This window comes from Ptiloglossa arizonensis, chromosome 3 (assembly GCF_051014685.1).
Source record: "Ptiloglossa arizonensis isolate GNS036 chromosome 3, iyPtiAriz1_principal, whole genome shotgun sequence".
Classification (NCBI taxonomy): domain Eukaryota; kingdom Metazoa; phylum Arthropoda; class Insecta; order Hymenoptera; family Colletidae; genus Ptiloglossa; species Ptiloglossa arizonensis.
Window position 1 is genome coordinate 17,287,473 of NC_135050.1, and position 18,562 is coordinate 17,306,034.

The window sequence follows — 18,562 nt, forward strand, 5'->3', positions numbered from 1 at the left end:
TTACTGTTATTATATTGTTATACGTTATTGCAAGGAATGGTAAAAACCTAAAACTAATGTTTCGTAGTGATCATTTTAAAAGAATCTGCAAAAAAATTGACCAACTATCGATAAAACAGATTAATTTGCAAAATTTATTATAGCGCTAAATTTCGAATAGTCGATATGAAATAGATTGAAGAATTAAAAGAAAAGTTGAACGAAGAAGATTCTTCTATTCTTGCACAAAACAAAGGAAGACTTACAATGTAACCGAAGAAATATAAATTATAGTTTTCTAAACAATATTATCTGCCCCTCAATAACTACACCGTAACCCTTGATACATCCATAACGTTTTAAAAGACAAAATAGTATGAAAATATCTCCCTTCAACATATCCTCAAAATGTGTTAACATTAACGTATAAATACGTATTATTGCACAAATATTTATAGAAAACAATTATTATTAACTTATACGAAACGTACATTTATGTTAACAAACAAAACAAATTCAGAGTATTTTTGAAGTGCTTTTTATTTAGACCCATCTTTTCCTTTCTTTAAGTTATTTGATTTAACTGAGAAAAAGTACGAAAATACATTTCAAACTATTGCTAATCTAAAAAAAATAATTATTCGTAAAATTTTTGGAAATTAATTATTACTTAAACAAAAATTTATATTCGTTAAATATCTTGAAAGTGGCGTCACAATTCCAGAAATCCGTAGAATGGTGCCACCTGCTTGACTATCATGTTCTCCGGATATCAAGTTTAAAAATCGAACAAATATCTTAAATAAAAGTAGCCATCTCACCAATCAGCATTTTATTGCAAACACTAAATATACAACAAATAATATGAACAACTTGTCTGCGACCTTCGTTATAAAATTAATTATAAATGTAACTTGACTGCTGGATATGTAAAGTAAACTGTTTTATTTTTCCTATTAGCTTAGACTTTAGAATCTGTTCTATCTGTTGTAACAATCGGAAAATCATTTCATTGTGTATTTAATTTCCGCGCAAAACCTGATACAGATTTTTAGTGCGTCCTCTGAATTCAAATCGACCCTTTTAATTAATTTCAAGTAACTTTCGATTTACTTAGTTTTAAATCTCACCGTTTGTAGCGTTGAAATCTTATTCTATTTTGAATCGATAACGTTGGATGTGACACCAAAATGGTAAAAGGCCTGAGAGCCTTCAATCCATGTGACAGGAAAAAGCATTGCCTGTAATATCTATTTTATATTTCGTCTATAATTTGGTTACCGGATGCTTTCATCTCGCTGAATGAAGTATAATCTTGCAATTGGAAGTTTTATTGACTTAGTCTCGAATTTTATCAAAACATTATGATGTGATACTTCAGGTTTCTACGGTGACAAATGTTATTTTATGTCACATGAAAACAAACCTTTATTTACGAGTATTGATGCGATATCGGGAATCACAGGAAATACTCAAAATAAAACTAAACTAACCTAGACTATTCCATTTTCTATTAGACCTAGTCTAGTTCTATTTTCAAGACAATAATGATGAATAAATAATTCAAAGTTCAAATTAAATTGTAATTGCTTATTATTTTATTTTTTTGTTTGTTTTTTTCACCAGAACACCAAGAAATATATCCTTTTCAACATATACCAAAACTGTTAAATCTATGAGAAGGTCTCTTTTGTAAACAATTATCAAATGTCCTAAGTATTCAGCTCACGTACATCGTACACTAATATGTGAGATGGTGTGGGAAATTTGCTGTAGCTTCCTGTAACACTGGGTATCAAATCTAATATTACCGCCTGTAACTTCTGATATTAAATTTGGCATCATTGTCCATGACTCCCGATATTAAATCTGGCATCAGTGCCTGTGACTCCCGATGTTGAATCTGGCATCACTGTCTAACAACAGTACTGACGAATCCATCAACAATACCTGGTAGTACCTGATAATACCTGAACGAAATACCAACCTTATTTTATAATTCTAATTATTGTACTCTGAATAGACCAAATAATGTACAATTTGTACAAAGTAGTACATTAATTTCATAATAACGTAATCAATATACCAACATTTTATTAAAATCGGAGAGATCATAAATATTAGCGAAATAAATGTCTTCAAACATTTGACCGCTACTATATATGTATAGTATTACCGCCACTACAGTTAAATGGTACCCATCTTTGTCCATCTTTCTATGGTCTTATAAAATTGTCCAATAAAATACATTGCATTTGTGTCTGCCTGCTTCATTTTCAATCACTGTAGAAGTTGAACCGTTACATTAAAGATTAAATTCTCAACGTATGGATATAAGACATACGTAGAACAGTTAAAAAGCCAGTGACAGGTGGTTTGACGTTTATTCGCCGCCATCGTTATTAGCGACAGTGACCTGCCATATTGTGCGTGATATAAAGACTGTAGTAACAACAATTTGCAGAAGACCTCGTAATTCAATTTGTGAAAAAACATTTCACGGTAGTGAACTGCAAAACGGTGAGTAGAGGCTGTATTGTTGACATCGGAACTTTTTTTTATCGAACAGTTGTCATTAGGAACTTGAGTTTAGAATGCTTGTATTTACAAATTTAAGAACTAATATCTTCGCATCTTTTTAAACTAATATTTAGCAATTGTAATACTCTGTGATGACAGTAAAGTAATTACTGTATAAGCTAATATTGTTTCAATACTAATGTTTTGTTGTGAAATACATCTTTAAATGAATATTTCTATCTTATTTTATTTTATAGTATGACATATGCTTTTGCAAAACATGTTAGTTCCTAGAAATAACTGAAATTAATATAATGTTGATATATAACTTTGTAACAATGTTATCCATCGGTAATCAAATTTTGTTATTAGAAATCCATGCTACGATTGGAAATAATATTTTACCTGTTTTGTTATAATAATAAAATTATGCAGTGATCTAATATAAATCTATAACATTAATGCATTCATAATAAAAATATTATTTTCAATAATTTTGCATTACATGTATATCAATTTAATATGTCATACTTATACAAATTATACTTTTAAGTAAGTATGTTTAGTAAATTTGATTTTGAATAACATATTGATAGTTTATCACATTTTAATATGTTTGCATATATCTTATTTCATATGTTTTATTTATAATCCTCCTATATTCTGACTATGAATATAATCTAACAGAATATACTTTAATTTATAGTAAAATTCAGCATTTTATAGATTATTTACTTACAGGTACAAAATGTCAACTGGTCCTTATAATTACTCTTATATCTTTAAGTATATCATCGTAGGAGATATGGGAGTAGGAAAATCATGTTTATTACATCAGTTTACAGAAAAAAAATGTAAGTTACCTCATTGCATGAATTAGAAAAAGAATTTAATTAAAAAATTTTGTATTAATTTTATACTTAAGTTTTGTTAAAAATATCTTAAGGTTATAATGGTATGAGTAAAATATATAAGGATGATTAAAAATAATCCTTTTAAACAAATTAGATTTATAGGTATAAGTATTTGTCATATGTCTATTTAACCGAGGTGACAATAATGTGTTTACAGCATGTTAATTTACGTAAAGTAATACTTATCATTTATTATTTTAGATATATTATTTTCAAATTAAACTATTATTGATATTCTATTGTATGTGAAGCTCTATTGTTAAATAATGTAAACATTTATTCTACATTATAGTTATGGCAGATTGCCCGCATACTATTGGTGTTGAATTTGGAACACGAATTATTGAAGTTGCAGGACAAAAAATAAAATTACAAATATGGGATACTGCTGGACAAGAACGTTTTCGAGCAGTTACAAGGTGTGAATATGTCCATTTGTTACCTACATATTGTAATATTTAATGTAAAGATGCAATATAAAATATATATATATATATTTATATACATGTATATATATATATATATGTACATGCTGTAGATCGTATTACCGAGGTGCAGCCGGAGCATTAATGGTATATGACATTACTCGTCGTTCAACTTATAATCATCTTAGCAGCTGGCTTACAGATACGAGGAATTTAACAAATCCAAGCACTGTATGCAAAATATGATATTTTACATAATGGTATTTACGTCTGTAAAGTGTAACTTCATTGTGCACAAATGTTGAATGATGTATTTCTTATATTATATGAATAGTAAATTTACATTTTGTAGGTAACAAAAAACTTTACATGTTCTACTTGCAGGTTATATTTTTAATTGGTAACAAAAGTGACTTGGAAGATCAGCGGGATGTTACCTATGAAGAAGCTAAACAATTTGCAGATGAAAATGGTCTTATGTTTGTAGAGGCTAGTGCAAAGACGTAAGTTATTTATATTGTTCATGAATCACACTATATGAACAATTAAATTTATTATACAAATGTTACATTTAATTCTGAATTACTAATACTACTAGATATTGTATTCATTCATTTAAATTATATGCCTACCTTTCACACCATGCATAGTACCTAACAAGATTTACACATCAAATTTATTATCTTTTTTAATTAGAGGACATAATGTTGAAGAAGCATTTTTGGAAACAGCAAAAAAAATATTCCAAAGTATACAAGATGGACGGTGAGTTAAATAAATATTTCATAAAATAATTTCTTTATATACAGTGCTCTTAGTGCTCTTTTCTGTTGTTTTATGTACAATGTTCATATGATGATTTCTTTATATACAGTTTGGACTTAAATGCAGCAGAATCTGGAGTTCAACATAATCCCATTCAATCCAGTCAATCCAATCAACACAGTCAATCAGGTCGTACCAATCTTCAAGGAGTATCTAATGGACAACAAGGAGGAAAGGATTCTTGCTCCTGTTAGGTCTTTATTTGTTCGTATATAGATATATGAATTCATCTGTACTATTAATGCATATATGATTTATACTAAGTATAGAAAGCAAATAGTCTCTTGTCTTTATCCCTTAACCTTTGATAAGTCAAACTACTTAATGAATGATATCAATTCTTTTCAAGTTAGAACTAATTTGCAAAGTATGTTGTATGAATATATGACTCAGTATAAACATATACATGTAAATTGTGTTAATAACAATGATTCTGTATTGACATTGAGATTGACATTTCAATGTTACAGCTTTTGTATGATTATTGTAATTTACAAATATGTTCCGTAGATCTTATATTTTGTTGCATAAAAAGTTTAATATTAGACAATATGTTGTACTCACAGACTTTATAGTACACACGTACAAGGTGCAATATACGAAATATTTACCTAATCACATGAAAATATGATAAATATGAATGTGACGCAGTCAAATAAGATAAATATTTACCACTGTAAATTAAATTCGTGTAACAAGATCGAGCACGTCTGATTCGTGTTTGTTATCTAGTTTACAGTTTGGAAGCTGTTGTACTATAAGCTTAGGAAAAAAGATTGTTGGTAATACATTTAAACTTAATAGCAAGAGAAAGTTATTATAAAATGACATAATGAAACAAGATTAATATCAGTTGAATTATTTCATAATTGCAACACTGATTTCATATTGTATGGAGTGTAAAAGTTCTACAAATTGTAAAGTTATAGTTTTCGTTTTATGCTTGAAAAATATTTTAATTTTGAATACAAAAGTTGCTAACTTTTTGCAATATTTCCTTGTTAGTAAGGAAAATACTTAGTACATTGTTATTGTTACTATTATTCCGAAAATTAGAAATATCAGAAAGTAATATTTTGTGTAGAACATATTCTTGAATATGATATATCACGTTTACCCACATGGTTTTCATACAGCTAAAACTGAAGTATTACATAAATTTATATAGTTAATATTATATGTTTTTAAACTTCATTTATGTTTAATTGTACTACATTGCTTATGAAGAATCTAGTTACGAAATTTAATATAAATATTTCTCGATTAGTTGTAATTTTAATTATTTCTTAAACACCACTTTTACATGTTATCAGTAATGCAAAATTTTTAAAATAAATTTATTGAAAATGATATAAAAGAGAAATTAAATTGGTGAAGAAGTGACTATAATTTTATTCTATTTAATGTATTATAAACACGTTTTGCATTTGTATTGGTAAAGAAATGTAAAAGCTCACTTCAAATAAATTTGACTGAAGCTTTTCGAGACTATTCCAAACTAATTGTTCTCCTATTTATAATACACATGTATTATAAAGTCTAAATGCTTTAAAAAGCAAATCAATATGTAAAGTAATGACAATATATACTTTTCATTTAATATATATTACTATTATTTAAACATATTTCAAGTTTTAATTATTCATCATCATATCTTTCATATTTTGTACATATAAGTAATTCACAGTAGAAATAAATATTTCTATTATAGAAGTAATAGAATTATTAACACCTTATCCTAAATAACAAAAATGTAATCAAATTTTAACCAAAATATTTTAATTTCTATTGTAAAGTATAATTGTTAATAATTCCTTTATTTAGAACATTTAACATTGAAGCAAATATTTTGGAATAAATGTCATATGGCCCCTTGTTCTTCTGTTTCTGAAAATTATGTAAAGGTTTTTAGGAATTCAATAAAGAGCTTAAAGTAAAATGCAGTGAGGTAAGGTGCTTTTTAAATTTAATACATTTATACTACGTGACAAAACAAAACAAATTAAAATAAAAAATAGTCTATATACAAGATTCAATTACAATTATGAAATGTTATATAAATTACTTAAAACATTGATATAAAAGATAAACTGACTAGGGAAAACATCTTAAAATAAATGTTTAGAGAGTGTTGAAGAAAATACTATATATATACAAAGTTAGGTTAAATGATTGAAGTAAAAAATATTGTTATTAAAATTTAATTTCAATATTTAATATATTATTTCAAAGTAATATATTTGTATTTTAATAGTAGCTAAATTAATTGAGAAAAATAAATACACAGTAGGATAGAAGTACGGGTATATGTAACTGAATAGTTTTGTGTTCAAAATTATTTCAATTATTGTTATAATATTTGATAATTTTATATTATGTTATATTGAGCAAAGTGGATCGTATAAAACAACAATTAACGTGTAAATTCATTTTTATTTCATTTATACTGAATTCCCTAGTGTAAACGTGTATGTTTTCATGTACAAACGTATGAACGACACTGAAGAGCAATAAATGTCATATGTGTATTCTGCGTAGCATTGATGTTGTGGTTAACCTAAACATGAAATAAACAAAGAATTCTTTCACAGTTATGGCAAGGTATTCCAGTGAATCAGATTCGGATCACAACAGCAGATATCGACGAAGACGTAGCAGGAGATCCAGGTAATTTTATATGTGTAATTTCCTAGACCTATAATGATACGATGAGAATGATATTGAATGATATACAAAATCGTGAGTAATAGTAACGTACTTACTATAAAAAAATGAAATCTGAAAATAAATAGTTTGAAATATTGAAATTATATTTTTATTTAGATCATCTAGTTCAGATTCCAGTGATTCATCGCCTCATCGAAGAAGATCATCTAAACATTCAAAAACGAAACGCAGACATCGGTCGCATTCTAGAAGTAGAGGTAGAGACAGAGATCATAGTCAAAAAAGTTACAGAAACTCCAGAAATAGTAGTTCAAAAGGTAGAGAAAGGCATAGATATCATTCCAAATCACGCTCTTCTGACCGCTCAAATAGGAAAGTTAGATCAATTTCAAGAGAAAAATCAGGCAGCCGTTCAAGTAGCTCGCAGTCAAATGTAAAAACTACTGTGCCTGAAAAACCTAAAAATGTAGTACTAAAAGGTATGATATCAGTCTTTATTTTCTTATTTGATTTAAACTTGATACAGAATTATTTTTTACAGATGATTTTCCAATCGAGCCACGTTTTAAAGAGGGTGTTTTAGAGGAAATTAACTCTGAAGGTTTTCAACCTAAACAGTTTATATCTAATTCAAAGGAAAAGAAGTTTAAAAATATTGTTATAGATATTACTGCAGACACTATACATGTTCCCACAGTGGCTGATGTTCCTTCTGGGTCGGAGAGTATTTTTCATTCGTCGGTAGTGTATTTTCTTTTATTTATTTATTACTATTATTATTAATTATGTTGTATATAAATGTAAGAATCCGTATAATTTATTGTTCTTACGTTTATTTGTTTTAGATAATGCTTGATCAAGATGCAAGATTTGACAGATGGGTGAAAAAGTTATATACTCTCAGACAGAAAGCTATAGTAGATTTAATACATTCAAATGTCTCTTAATAGTTGAATAATTTAGTTCTATTAAAAATACAACAAAATAAATAAATATTATTTAAAATTAAATAATATGTATAATATTAAACTGTTTCTTCATTCACATTTAGCTGTATAAACTGCATTAGTATGATGCAACTTAAAAATCGATACATGAATATTTAGTTAATTTTATCAATTAATGCTGTACACACGGTTAGTAAATCATTGTTAATAGTCTCATGTGAACTAAGAATATTTTTAAATATTTTTGCTGCACTGATAGAGCATTTAAAATTGTTGTTGCAATCATATATTATAAATCTTTGATTGTTGCGTTAGCTGATACCAACTATTGGTTATTAATTAGGAACCTACAGTTTTAGTTGGATTCCGGAGCACCGAACATTTTTTTGTGTACGGTTAAAAAACTCAATTTCGACCATAAATGAAAACTTATTTAAACTTTGAATTAACTTTTTATGAAATTATTTCGCTTTTAATTGTAAGAAGACTTTTGACTTGCGTAGTACGAGTTTTCACATATATTCAATTTGAACGTCATTTCAAATATTAGTTTATCGGTTTGTAGAGTTTATTTGGTTCAAAATGTGTACCGTGTTTCCTGATGTTTTCTTGTATTTCGTGACAAATTTGTCTTCAGAACTGAAATTCAATACTTGATTTTGAGATACAAGTAGTACGTATGAAATACAAAAAAAAAAAAAATAACTTACTGTTCTTTCGGTATTGCAACTACCTGTTTCTTTGACGGTTGTATTTCAAAATATATTTATTGTAATACCTTATAAACCGTCACTTTTTACCGTGATCTAATATAAAATTTAAAAATTCGATTCGCAAGCATAAGAAAAGATTCCACGCGATTGTCTAACACGATAACTACATTACAAGAAAATATTCGATCGATATAAGGATAAGGATAAAGTTAGTGTTACAATATTATTTATGCCACGCACATCCATACAATAATTTGTAAAACGCGTTTACACAGCGTGAAAGGTGTGAGTGAAAAACTGAACACATTATGGCCTACCGCAACTTTTATTTATGCGGACGTTCGTTTCTACAACTACATTTTAAACATCGTTAAAATATACATAATATGATAAATAGTAATAAATACAAAATATACCTTAACAAACGTTAAAACTTAGCGTACATCTAATTATGGTCGTAAACTCGTAGGTAAATTGACGTAAGTTAAGAAAAAGAAAATATTTTCAATGCTCTATCAAAGAACACGAAAATCGTACGCGTGAAATTACATAAGCGTACATACGAAAGTAACCAATCGATGTGTGAGCCTTATTGTAAATGTTAAAAAAAAAAAAGACGTTAATAAAAAGAGTCAATGACGCTGCGTTTGCTAAGTCAATTAAGCGGCACCGTTCATATTATCGCAACGTATCATTTTATCATAAACATAATGCATAATATGTATGCAATTAATATAGAACGGTATCGTTTACTCCTAAGAATCGACTGTGAGGTGTTTGTGTGTATCGTATGAATAATTTCTTTCTTTATACTATAGTAATACTATAGGATACCGCGTCTGAAACAAACGAAGCGTTGCGCCTTAAAAGCATGCTCGTTTTTACAGTCAAACGTTTTCTTCCCTCCATATTCGTTAAATCGGAAATATTCTAAAACGATCGAGTACATTAGACATCGATGTAAGAATTCAATCGTGCTAAGGTAATCATCACTTATAGTTACAGCCGCATTTCTACTGTTCCAGACGTAGGCTATCCTATGCGTTATGAAAAACGTTGCCCTATGCATTCCCTTTTTGTAGTATAGGCGACATATGTACAAGTACATATATCGCTACACCTAGATGGATATTTAATATTGGTATCCTCCGTTGGCCGCGGCATCGCCACCACTTCCGGATGGATATCCTCCATTACCGTTGCCACCATTACCGCCTGGTCTTCCAGATGGATATCCACCTGAGAAAGAAAAACACCAAATTCGATGCATTTGTGTAAATACATACTATTCACACTCGTTGACAATCCTTAGCGTTCTTTCGAAGAAGTTACAAAACCACTTGCTGCCTGTTAAAAAATCTAAATTGCGTAACATTGCGAGCTTGACTCAAAGGTTGTCGTAACTTTGCAACTATATCATATATTTATCGAAAGTTGTAAATGGATTCAAACGGATCAAATATTGTGACATTATTTTATCTTGTTAAATTCTTTGTCGTATTTGTACGTATCTCTATAATGAAAATTTACACGAGGAGATAAATTGTAAAAGTGTTTAAAACATGGAAAAAATAATAGAAAGTCGATCGTGTAAACGTAGAAATTTCTTTAATTTGATTCGAGATTTAGAAAGTCAAACAGATAATATTTTTATGTTCGCGAATGTACCATACTGTTGTTTTTATCTCTTCTTTGAAGCATACAATTAAGTCGACTTCGTAAGGATTTCCTTAGCTCTAAATGTGAAATTTGCAAAAACGCTAAGACCAATGACTTAATTACAAAGTGTATAGAAGCATTGGGAAAACGATATTCGATGGTTGCAATTAATAACGAGCTGTACCTTATGTTATGGAGAACAATTTTCACCATTTTCCATTGTGCATCCTCGAGTACGATTCGTTTCATTGTACCTTGGAAATATTATTTTCCCAAATTTGATCAAACAATTCCGAATAACGACAATTTGCGACACAAAGCAGTTATCTTTTAAGTAACCTACACCAGTACTGGACACCGTTCTCTAATATCATAATTGTTGAAAATTAATCGAAAAATGCTCTTACCGTTACCGCCGTCGGATCCACCGCCGTTACCACCTGGCCTTCCTGACGGATAACCTCCATTGCCATTTCCGCCGTTTCCGCCATTTCCATTTCCATTAGGACCACCGCTCGGGTATCCATTATCTCCACCGTTTCCACCCGGGCCGCCAGAACCGTATCCTTCGGCGTTTGCTTCACCCTCGTATCTAATCTGAGGTTTGAATCCATCTTGATCGGCCTCGTACTCAACAATTTGCTTTCTTCCATCAGGAAGCAGAACGTTGAACTCTCCCTGCGCGCGATCTCCGTCTCTGGTTTCCGTGTGTCCATAATCAGCTCCGGATTGTTCGTCCTTCACTTCGTACGAGAACTCGTATTTCGCTGGTTCCTAAACGTCAGTCACCATTTTCTTTTCCCAATTGTTCACGACAGTGAAAAACGCGACGAACGGTACAACAATACGTCTGTTACGGATCTCGAGAATTCATTTGTCGCAATACGTATCACACACGTCGTTACTCTATCGATTCGTGAAACGTTACTTCGACTTTGTATTTAATTTACGACCTCTCGCGAACCGTTACTTTCGCGTGGCTTAAACGACACGTAAGTTTCAGGGAAATTGTCACTTAACGTTCAATTTAGAATCTGATAGCCAAATGTCCGTAACGTCTTTTAAAAATATTGTTCTCCCTTCGCCGATGAAAGTGGACTATTCTATAAGAACAAAGTAGACATTTACGAAGGTTTACTCACGTTACTTTCGTCCTGTCCATTTTCGCCGTAACCTCCGCCATTGCCGTTTCCATTTCCACCCGGTCCACCAGACGGGTAACCGCCATTGCCACCTCCGTTTCCACCTGGCCCACCTGATGGATATCCACCGTTGCCGTTTCTATTTCCACCGGGTCCACCGGATGGGTAACCGCCATTGCCATTTCCACCTGGTCCACCGGAGGGATAACCACCGTTTCCACCTCCGTTACCACCGGGTCCTCCAGACGGGTATCCACCGTTGCCCCCACCAAAACCACCACTGCCACCATTGCCACCGTTATATCCTCCATTTCCACCACCGTTATTTCCGTTTCTGCCTGGTGGCCCGTAAAGTCCCGATGGTCGTCCATTGTTTCCAGATGGTGCACCGTAGCTGCTCGATGGTCGTCCACCGTTTCCACCGTTCCCGCCGTTTCCACCGTTTCCACCGTTTCCACCGTTTCCACCGTTTCCGTTCCTTCCCGGAGGACCGTAGAGAGCGGAGAGAGATCCAGCACCGTTGCCACCGCCAAAACCGTTACCACCTTCGGGAGCTCCGTAGCTGCTCGAAGGGCCGCCATTGAACTGGTTTTTACCGGAACCACCGTTGCCACCACCGCCGAATCCGTTTCCTCCACCAGGTGCTCCGTAGCTGCTCGATGGTTTTCCATTCCCTCCACCAGGTGCTCCGTAGCTACTCGATGGTTTTCCATTCCCCGAACCTCCGTTCCCGCCAAATCCGTTGGACGGTGCCCCGTAAGTGCTGGACGGTTGACCACCCCCGAAACCGTTCCCTCGGCCGCCACCGTTCCTCCCGCCGTTCGAACCGGATCTTCCATTCCCAGAACCGCCGCCATTGTAACCGTTATTTCCACCGGTTGGTACCCCGTAACTGTTCGACAAACCACCACCACCACCACCGCCGCCGCCGCCGCCGCCTCCGTTGCCTCCTCCGTTGCCATTCTGACCGTCGAAACCAGGTGGTCCGTAAGTGTTCGATGGACCACCGCCGCCTCCTCCACCGTTACCACCCCCAGGACCACCGCCGCCAGGTGGTAAGTAAGAGTTCACCGGGGGCTCGGAGCGCACCAGGGTGAGGGCCACGATGAATACTGCTAGTCCGATCTGTAAAAGCGTGATTTCGGCAAGTGTACAGATAAACGGTTAACGGATAACTGTAATCACGCGGATAATGAAATAGGAAGAAGTATCGAGAATCACGAATGTATGAGATTTCTGTTCGTTGGAAAGTGTTAACCCAATCCCGATCGATCGACTCGATCGTTTCGATCGGAGCGCAACTGGTTCCGAGATCCGTCGTTGTCGATCTTGCGCGGGCGATCTTAAATTATCCCTGCGAGCGATCGAGCGGGGCACCGGGTTCACCGTTATTTAAACACAGCCACGGGACGACGCGATGTCGCAAATATTCTAAGAACACGACAATCTACATTCTCCATCCCTCCGTAGACAATCCTAGGATCCCAAGTAATAGAACGCGTGTTTCAATTGTCCTCGTGGCGGAGACTTCGACTTACGGTCCCGAGCGGTTTCGACATAGAGTACAACGACATTCCGGCGTACAGGCAATCCTCGCCGCGAGCTTCTTCCTATTCGATGCTTATCAGTTGCAACAGATATAATTTCCCTTCCACCTCTGCCCCCAGTTTCCTCACCTTAGACATGGTGCTGAACCGGTGGGTCTCTCGTCGAACAATAAACCTCGCCGACTCGTTTTCCCTCGTTTATCCTTGAGAAGGTGAGCCTGAGGATCACACGAGGTGCTTGCCACTAGGTCTACTCCTGTGCTCCTGCGTACGGTTCTACCTTGACTGTGTGCACACCTTCCACCGTAGGACGGTGTCGAGGGAATGACAAACTTTGGTTCTAATCCGCTTTATATATCCCGGGATTCATCCGTGTTTCTAGATCATGGTTTGGTGCAAGCGGTAGGATTTACAGCGAGGCACCGTGTAACTGTGTCACGGTGGTGTTGAATCAGTCGGTGACGGTAGTGATGGTGGAGAAGAGTGGGACCGCGGCATCAGCCACCTAGAGTACGGGTTCGTTCCATATTTCACGGGTTACGAATCCTATATTGTAACGCAACGCAGCGCATCATTAACTTCGAGCATCGCTCCACTCGTGGTGGTTCTCTGTCGGAGACGAGCGGTCCGAAGAAGGATGCAGGACTCCGTAAGGATACGGACCTTCTAAGGATGGCAACTTCGACCGCTCGTCTTCGTTAACCGGCTTGATTAATACTGTTCGTCTTCGCATTCGGACTTTCACGAAATTGTTCGATGCCTCGTGCTCTTCCTCGATACGTGCCGTCGAATAAGACGTTGGGCAACGTTAAACGAGTGCGCTAATTACGGGATAACCATCTAATTAGGAGCCGGAATGTTATCCACCGATGGATGATCGATCGGGAGCGTTTAATTGTTAATTAATTGACCGGTAAATTCGTGGTTTCGGTTCGTGCCCAGAGTCTACTGTACACGCTCACAGCTGTGCGACGCTTCGTTTAATTTTTTTTAACCAATCGTGGCGAAGTACCCAAAGTCAAAGGGGAAATAATATCGAAATATTTTTACGGTCTCGCGAATTGGATACATTTTAATCGTGGACGATACTCTTGAAATTAATAGGCGAATGAGTAGATAAAAAGAAAAAAACAACGGTTAAAAATGTTGAAACAAGTCGATCGGTTCGTACTGAGAATTGTAAGGATTGATCGTATTCGATCGTATTATGTACAGTCGTGCACCGTTGGACGAATTATTTCTTTTTTTTTTTATAAATATATACATGTACGCGTACGTGTAATCCGTAGGAAAAGAAATACATTGATGTCTTTTTAATTATTACTTCCACGATGTTAATATTTTGCGCGCGATTAATCACACGCTCGGCACGGCACGGTCGACGTACCGAAACTCTTTCTCTGAAATTTATTTATTGTTTCGCGCGAAGATGTACCTATTCCAGTCAAATTCATCCGGCGTAAGTCGAGGATTTGATTAGTTACGAAACCAAATGACTCGCGCGTTTAGCGAATGCTCGGTTGGTCGTCGGTCGCTCTAAAAATGCTCCAGTCTTAGCGAGCATCCATTTAATTTAGCAACCGGCGAATAGCCTTCGACACGAATGTCATGGATTTAATACGGTCCAATTTCTGCGTGGCGTAATACACTTTCCCTGTACTTTCAATTTGGTAATCTCGCGATACATGCAACTGTGGAATGTATTCTTCGGTGTTCCCTTTTCTTAAACGGCGATGTAACTCCGCTTCGCGGAATCTTCGAATATAATTAACCAATAATTGCGCTTTATCGATCGTTAACGAACCGAAATCTGATGAAATTTATCGCACGGACAGAACAAACGATACAACAAATAGAATTAATTACGAGGAAACGATACTCATAATCGTAAAACTATCTACCGGATGAACAACCGTGGAGAGAAACTGAGAACGGTAGGGTAAACGTAACTGGGTGGGGTAAACGTAACTCGGGTAAGAGAACAACTATGACTATTTAACTCGATGACCGAATCGGAGGTAGATCTTCGTCGTGTGAATAATTAAGGGAACGGTGCATCATTGTAACGGTGCCAATTGTTGGAAGCATCCGGCATTTTGAAAGTTCCTGTACCGTTAACATCGATGGCTTTGACAGTTTTTCTAAACCACGAACGGGGACAACAAGACCTTTAAACTTCTAACATTTGCACGGAATAATAGATAGCTTCTCGTTTACCCGTTGGCAAAAAAATGTGTACCATCTATGTGCACGAAACCGGCCGAAAGATTCTATAAAAAGTAAGATCGCGTAATTCATAGAGGGAGTACTCGAAAAGGAAAGATGGCAATTAAACCTATTATGTCCCGCGTGGTTAAGGCAACGATGTACTTTCTGCCGGCGAGACTTTCTCATACGTTTTTACGAGATAGACGTCATTGAGACATGAAGGGGTTAAGAACATCGCTGCTTAAAATGTACATACGTGAATCTTGATCAGCTTCGAATCAATGCATTTTAATCATATCCTTTAGCATGGAATTATGGACTACGCTGGATAAGTGAACGGATTGAATGAAGAGATGCGCCAAATCCTATCAAATTACACAACGTAACTTCGTGCTCGCATAACCGACGTTAGTTTCGAAGGAATTTACATCGTTCGATGCCACAATAATTATTTCGTCTTAACCGCGACGCGTTCATAAATTCGTTGGTTTTTATTTTCTTTTTTTCTTTTGCTATCGCTGAAAAGATAATAAATCTTCAAAGAATTTATACATACGGTAAGCGTGTTTATAATATACCGTATGCATAATAAGCATCATTTGTCCATTGTTCTTATTGCAAGTTTCAGATGGAACTCATATCTCTCGGTGTGTAATAATTATTTGTAACATATCTGAACAATATTTTATATCAATAAATATTATAAATTTTAACTATATTTATCAAATTATAAATCTCAATTTATAGTATTCGACGCTCGTAATAATTATTTCGTATCGTCCGCGATACGTATGTGTATTCGATAATAATAAGAAGCTTTAATACCATTCGTACCCCTTGTTGTATATAATATTGGGTTGTTCGGAAAGTCATTTCGTTTTTTTTTTTAGTGAAAATGAAACACGATTTTTTTAGAGTGTATAAACATTTTATTAAATTATATATCCTCAATGTTGAAAAACGAAATGACTTTCCGAACAACCCAATAATACTTATTCAATACCGTACGTACCTTGTCTATATCACGGCTTCGAGTACGCTATTTCAATTCTCGAAGTAATGTACACTGTCAATTTCAAACGCAGTGATTATTTTACCTTGCGCGTATTTCTCATCGTGATCATCGATCGATCGCAAAATACACGCATCAACGTTCCAGCGACGTTCTTCCGTGGAAACCGTGCGACGATCGAATTTAATCGAGCGGTGTCTTAATTAATTTTACGCGACTAATTAAGCCCGATTTATATAATTGTACCGAAAAATGTCGCGTCTCGGAATTAGTGGGGTACGCAGACACACGGATTCAACTGTCCAACGTGTACACACGCTTGCATCCTGGATGCAGAAAGTTTGTGCAATCAGTGAACTCGTGCTGAATACAGGTGGTGGCAACGTGGGATGTTGGTTAAGATAGGGATACATTATGCAAGATTGCGTCACAGGTTTATTGTATCAGCACCTCATCGTACACGAGTGAGATAGCGCGGCGGGTACCTTGGATTTTTACGATCAGAGATTTATAGTGTTCGCGAATCCTGAAATTCGTCTTAATCGGTTTAGAACAGTTTCGATTGTATCTCGCCGTGTCCGTTTTATTATACATCGGCTACGTACCGCGGCGCGTTGCGAGACTCGGAGAATCCTTGTGCATAAATTGCATCGCGCAACACCGCCACGAGTATTCAGATTTAATAAATGACCGGAGGCGAACTGTTTTATGCTTGATAAAGCTGATGCTCCCTGTGGCATTGATGCATCACTCGGGAAAAGCTGCCGTCGAAATTTGCACGGAACGCGTTGGAAAAAAAGAAAATGAACGCAGCTTTTACTCGCAACGACCACTTTCGTGTCGTTGGATGATGTTGTTCTCGTTCGTGCAAAACAATACACTTGCACGTTGCTCGAGGAAAGCTGTGGACGAAATTTGCAACCCGTTGGAAAAGAGAAAGGTAGACTCGCAACACTATTGCAACGACAATCTTCCGTGTCACGCGTTCTTTTTATATTTAATTAAGATAGCTCGTTCTCGCTGATAACTACAGTTTCCTTTTTATATTAGCTTCTTCGAAAAGTCATTTCGTTTTTTTTTGGTGAAAAAGGAAACACGATTTTTTTAGAGCGTATAAATATTTTATTGAATCATATATTCTCCATTTTGGAAAACGAAATGACTTTCCGAACAACCAAATAAAATACATTTACGTATCGGTTGAGAAAAATTGCGATTCGTGTTTGCTCAGAATTTGTCGGGAACAAGGATAAGGTCACAATTGTGGGACAGTAATTCAGCAGCATTTTTGACGCTACTTGATCTTAAGTTTGAACTTTGGTAGTAATATTCTAACGGAGAAGAAATGTGTTCGGTCTTAGGAATATTGTTTTATTTGAATAAAATTGTACATTTCAATCGTAGATTCGTCTATCTACAGCCGTGTTTCGAGTTCTTTTATTTCGCTCGTTTTTTTGGAATCAAATCTGGAGATTGATATTCTCGCGGAGCAAAAGGTACGGGTTAATCGGGAACTTTGGGAAATTGAAGATTCTATTTATCGAGGAAGTATTGGATGTGAAATTAGAAGAATTACCATTTAAACGCATCGCGCGAGGTACGAAGAGATTAATCTCTATTGTACTCGGAGTAAAAAGACATTACCGGTGGGGAGAGTAAATGAGCAAGAATAAATGAAATTACGAATGGCTAAATTAACTCGAGGAACTTGCTTAATAGTTTTTCCGATGATTATCTCCACAGCGGTGCGTCAACGAGGAAAGATAGCAAATTGGTTTCGGAGATAACTGTTACGTAAAGCAATTGCTCTGCCTAGCGTACGTATGCAACTTTTGCAGTTTTATGCACCCCGATTGTTTCTCCACGACATCGTAAGCGCACTTCAAACGAGCAATTTATTATGCTCGTTATATCGCGTACGCTTTCCTCCGCAAAGCGCAACTTCTGCAATCGCTTCTATCTCTTAAATGCTTTATGATTTTCTTCTTTCTCTTTCAGCGTGAT

The 18,562-nt window shown here is 35.0% G+C and overlaps 3 protein-coding genes across 5 annotated transcripts; 2 read left to right on the forward strand and 1 right to left on the reverse strand.

The window, feature by feature from the left end:
* Window positions 1-1,956: 1,956 nt before the first annotated feature.
* Window positions 1,957-4,940, forward strand: Rab14 (RAS oncogene family member Rab14). Its single transcript, XM_076306033.1, has 7 exons — window positions 1,957-2,499; window positions 3,241-3,353; window positions 3,706-3,832; window positions 3,952-4,069; window positions 4,223-4,341; window positions 4,535-4,603; window positions 4,713-4,940. Exons 2-7 carry the CDS (start codon window positions 3,248-3,250, stop codon window positions 4,855-4,857), a joined length of 684 nt encoding a protein of 227 aa, XP_076162148.1. The 5' UTR covers window positions 1,957-2,499; window positions 3,241-3,247; the 3' UTR covers window positions 4,858-4,940.
* Window positions 4,941-6,875: 1,935 nt separating this feature from the next.
* LOC143144390 (uncharacterized) lies at window positions 6,876-9,629 on the forward strand. 3 transcript variants are annotated; one of them, XM_076306740.1, is made up of 5 exons: window positions 6,876-6,894; window positions 7,255-7,330; window positions 7,487-7,809; window positions 7,872-8,071; window positions 8,176-9,629. In XM_076306740.1, the coding sequence occupies exons 2-5, from the start codon at window positions 7,257-7,259 to the stop codon at window positions 8,275-8,277; spliced, it is 699 nt and encodes a 232-aa protein (XP_076162855.1). In that variant the 5' UTR covers window positions 6,876-6,894; window positions 7,255-7,256; the 3' UTR covers window positions 8,278-9,629. The 3 variants fall into 3 exon arrangements, with proteins under 3 accessions (XP_076162855.1, XP_076162854.1, XP_076162853.1); XM_076306739.1 differs by lacking the exon at window positions 6,876-6,894 and adding an exon at window positions 6,997-7,083; XM_076306738.1 differs by lacking the exon at window positions 6,876-6,894 and having other exon boundaries at window positions 7,102-7,330.
* Window positions 9,630-10,122: 493 nt separating this feature from the next.
* LOC143144922 (uncharacterized) lies at window positions 10,123-12,952 on the reverse strand (the record flags this gene model as incomplete). Its single annotated transcript, XM_076307804.1, has 4 exons — window positions 10,123-10,229; window positions 11,078-11,423; window positions 11,792-11,823; window positions 11,872-12,952. Coding segments are annotated over 4 exons (1,566 nt in total), but the record flags the coding sequence as incomplete, so codon positions are not given.
* Between the last annotated feature and the right edge of the window lie 5,610 nt (window positions 12,953-18,562).

Bases quoted from the DNA above. Each gene is read 5' to 3' on its own strand.
- Rab14 (XM_076306033.1), top strand. From the start codon at position 3,248: ATGTCAACTGGTCCTTATAATTACTCTTATATCTTTAAGTATATCATC. The intron at 3,833-3,951 runs GTGTGAATATGT...TACATGCTGTAG, and splicing joins CGTTTTCGAGCAGTTACAAG to ATCGTATTACCGAGGTGCAG. The intron at 4,070-4,222 runs GTATGCAAAATA...TTCTACTTGCAG, and splicing joins ATTTAACAAATCCAAGCACT to GTTATATTTTTAATTGGTAA.
- LOC143144390 (XM_076306740.1), top strand. From the start codon at position 7,257: ATGGCAAGGTATTCCAGTGAATCAGATTCGGATCACAACAGCAGATAT. The intron at 7,810-7,871 runs GTATGATATCAG...TATTTTTTACAG, and splicing joins TAAAAATGTAGTACTAAAAG to ATGATTTTCCAATCGAGCCA. The intron at 8,072-8,175 runs GTAGTGTATTTT...TATTTGTTTTAG, and splicing joins AGAGTATTTTTCATTCGTCG to ATAATGCTTGATCAAGATGC.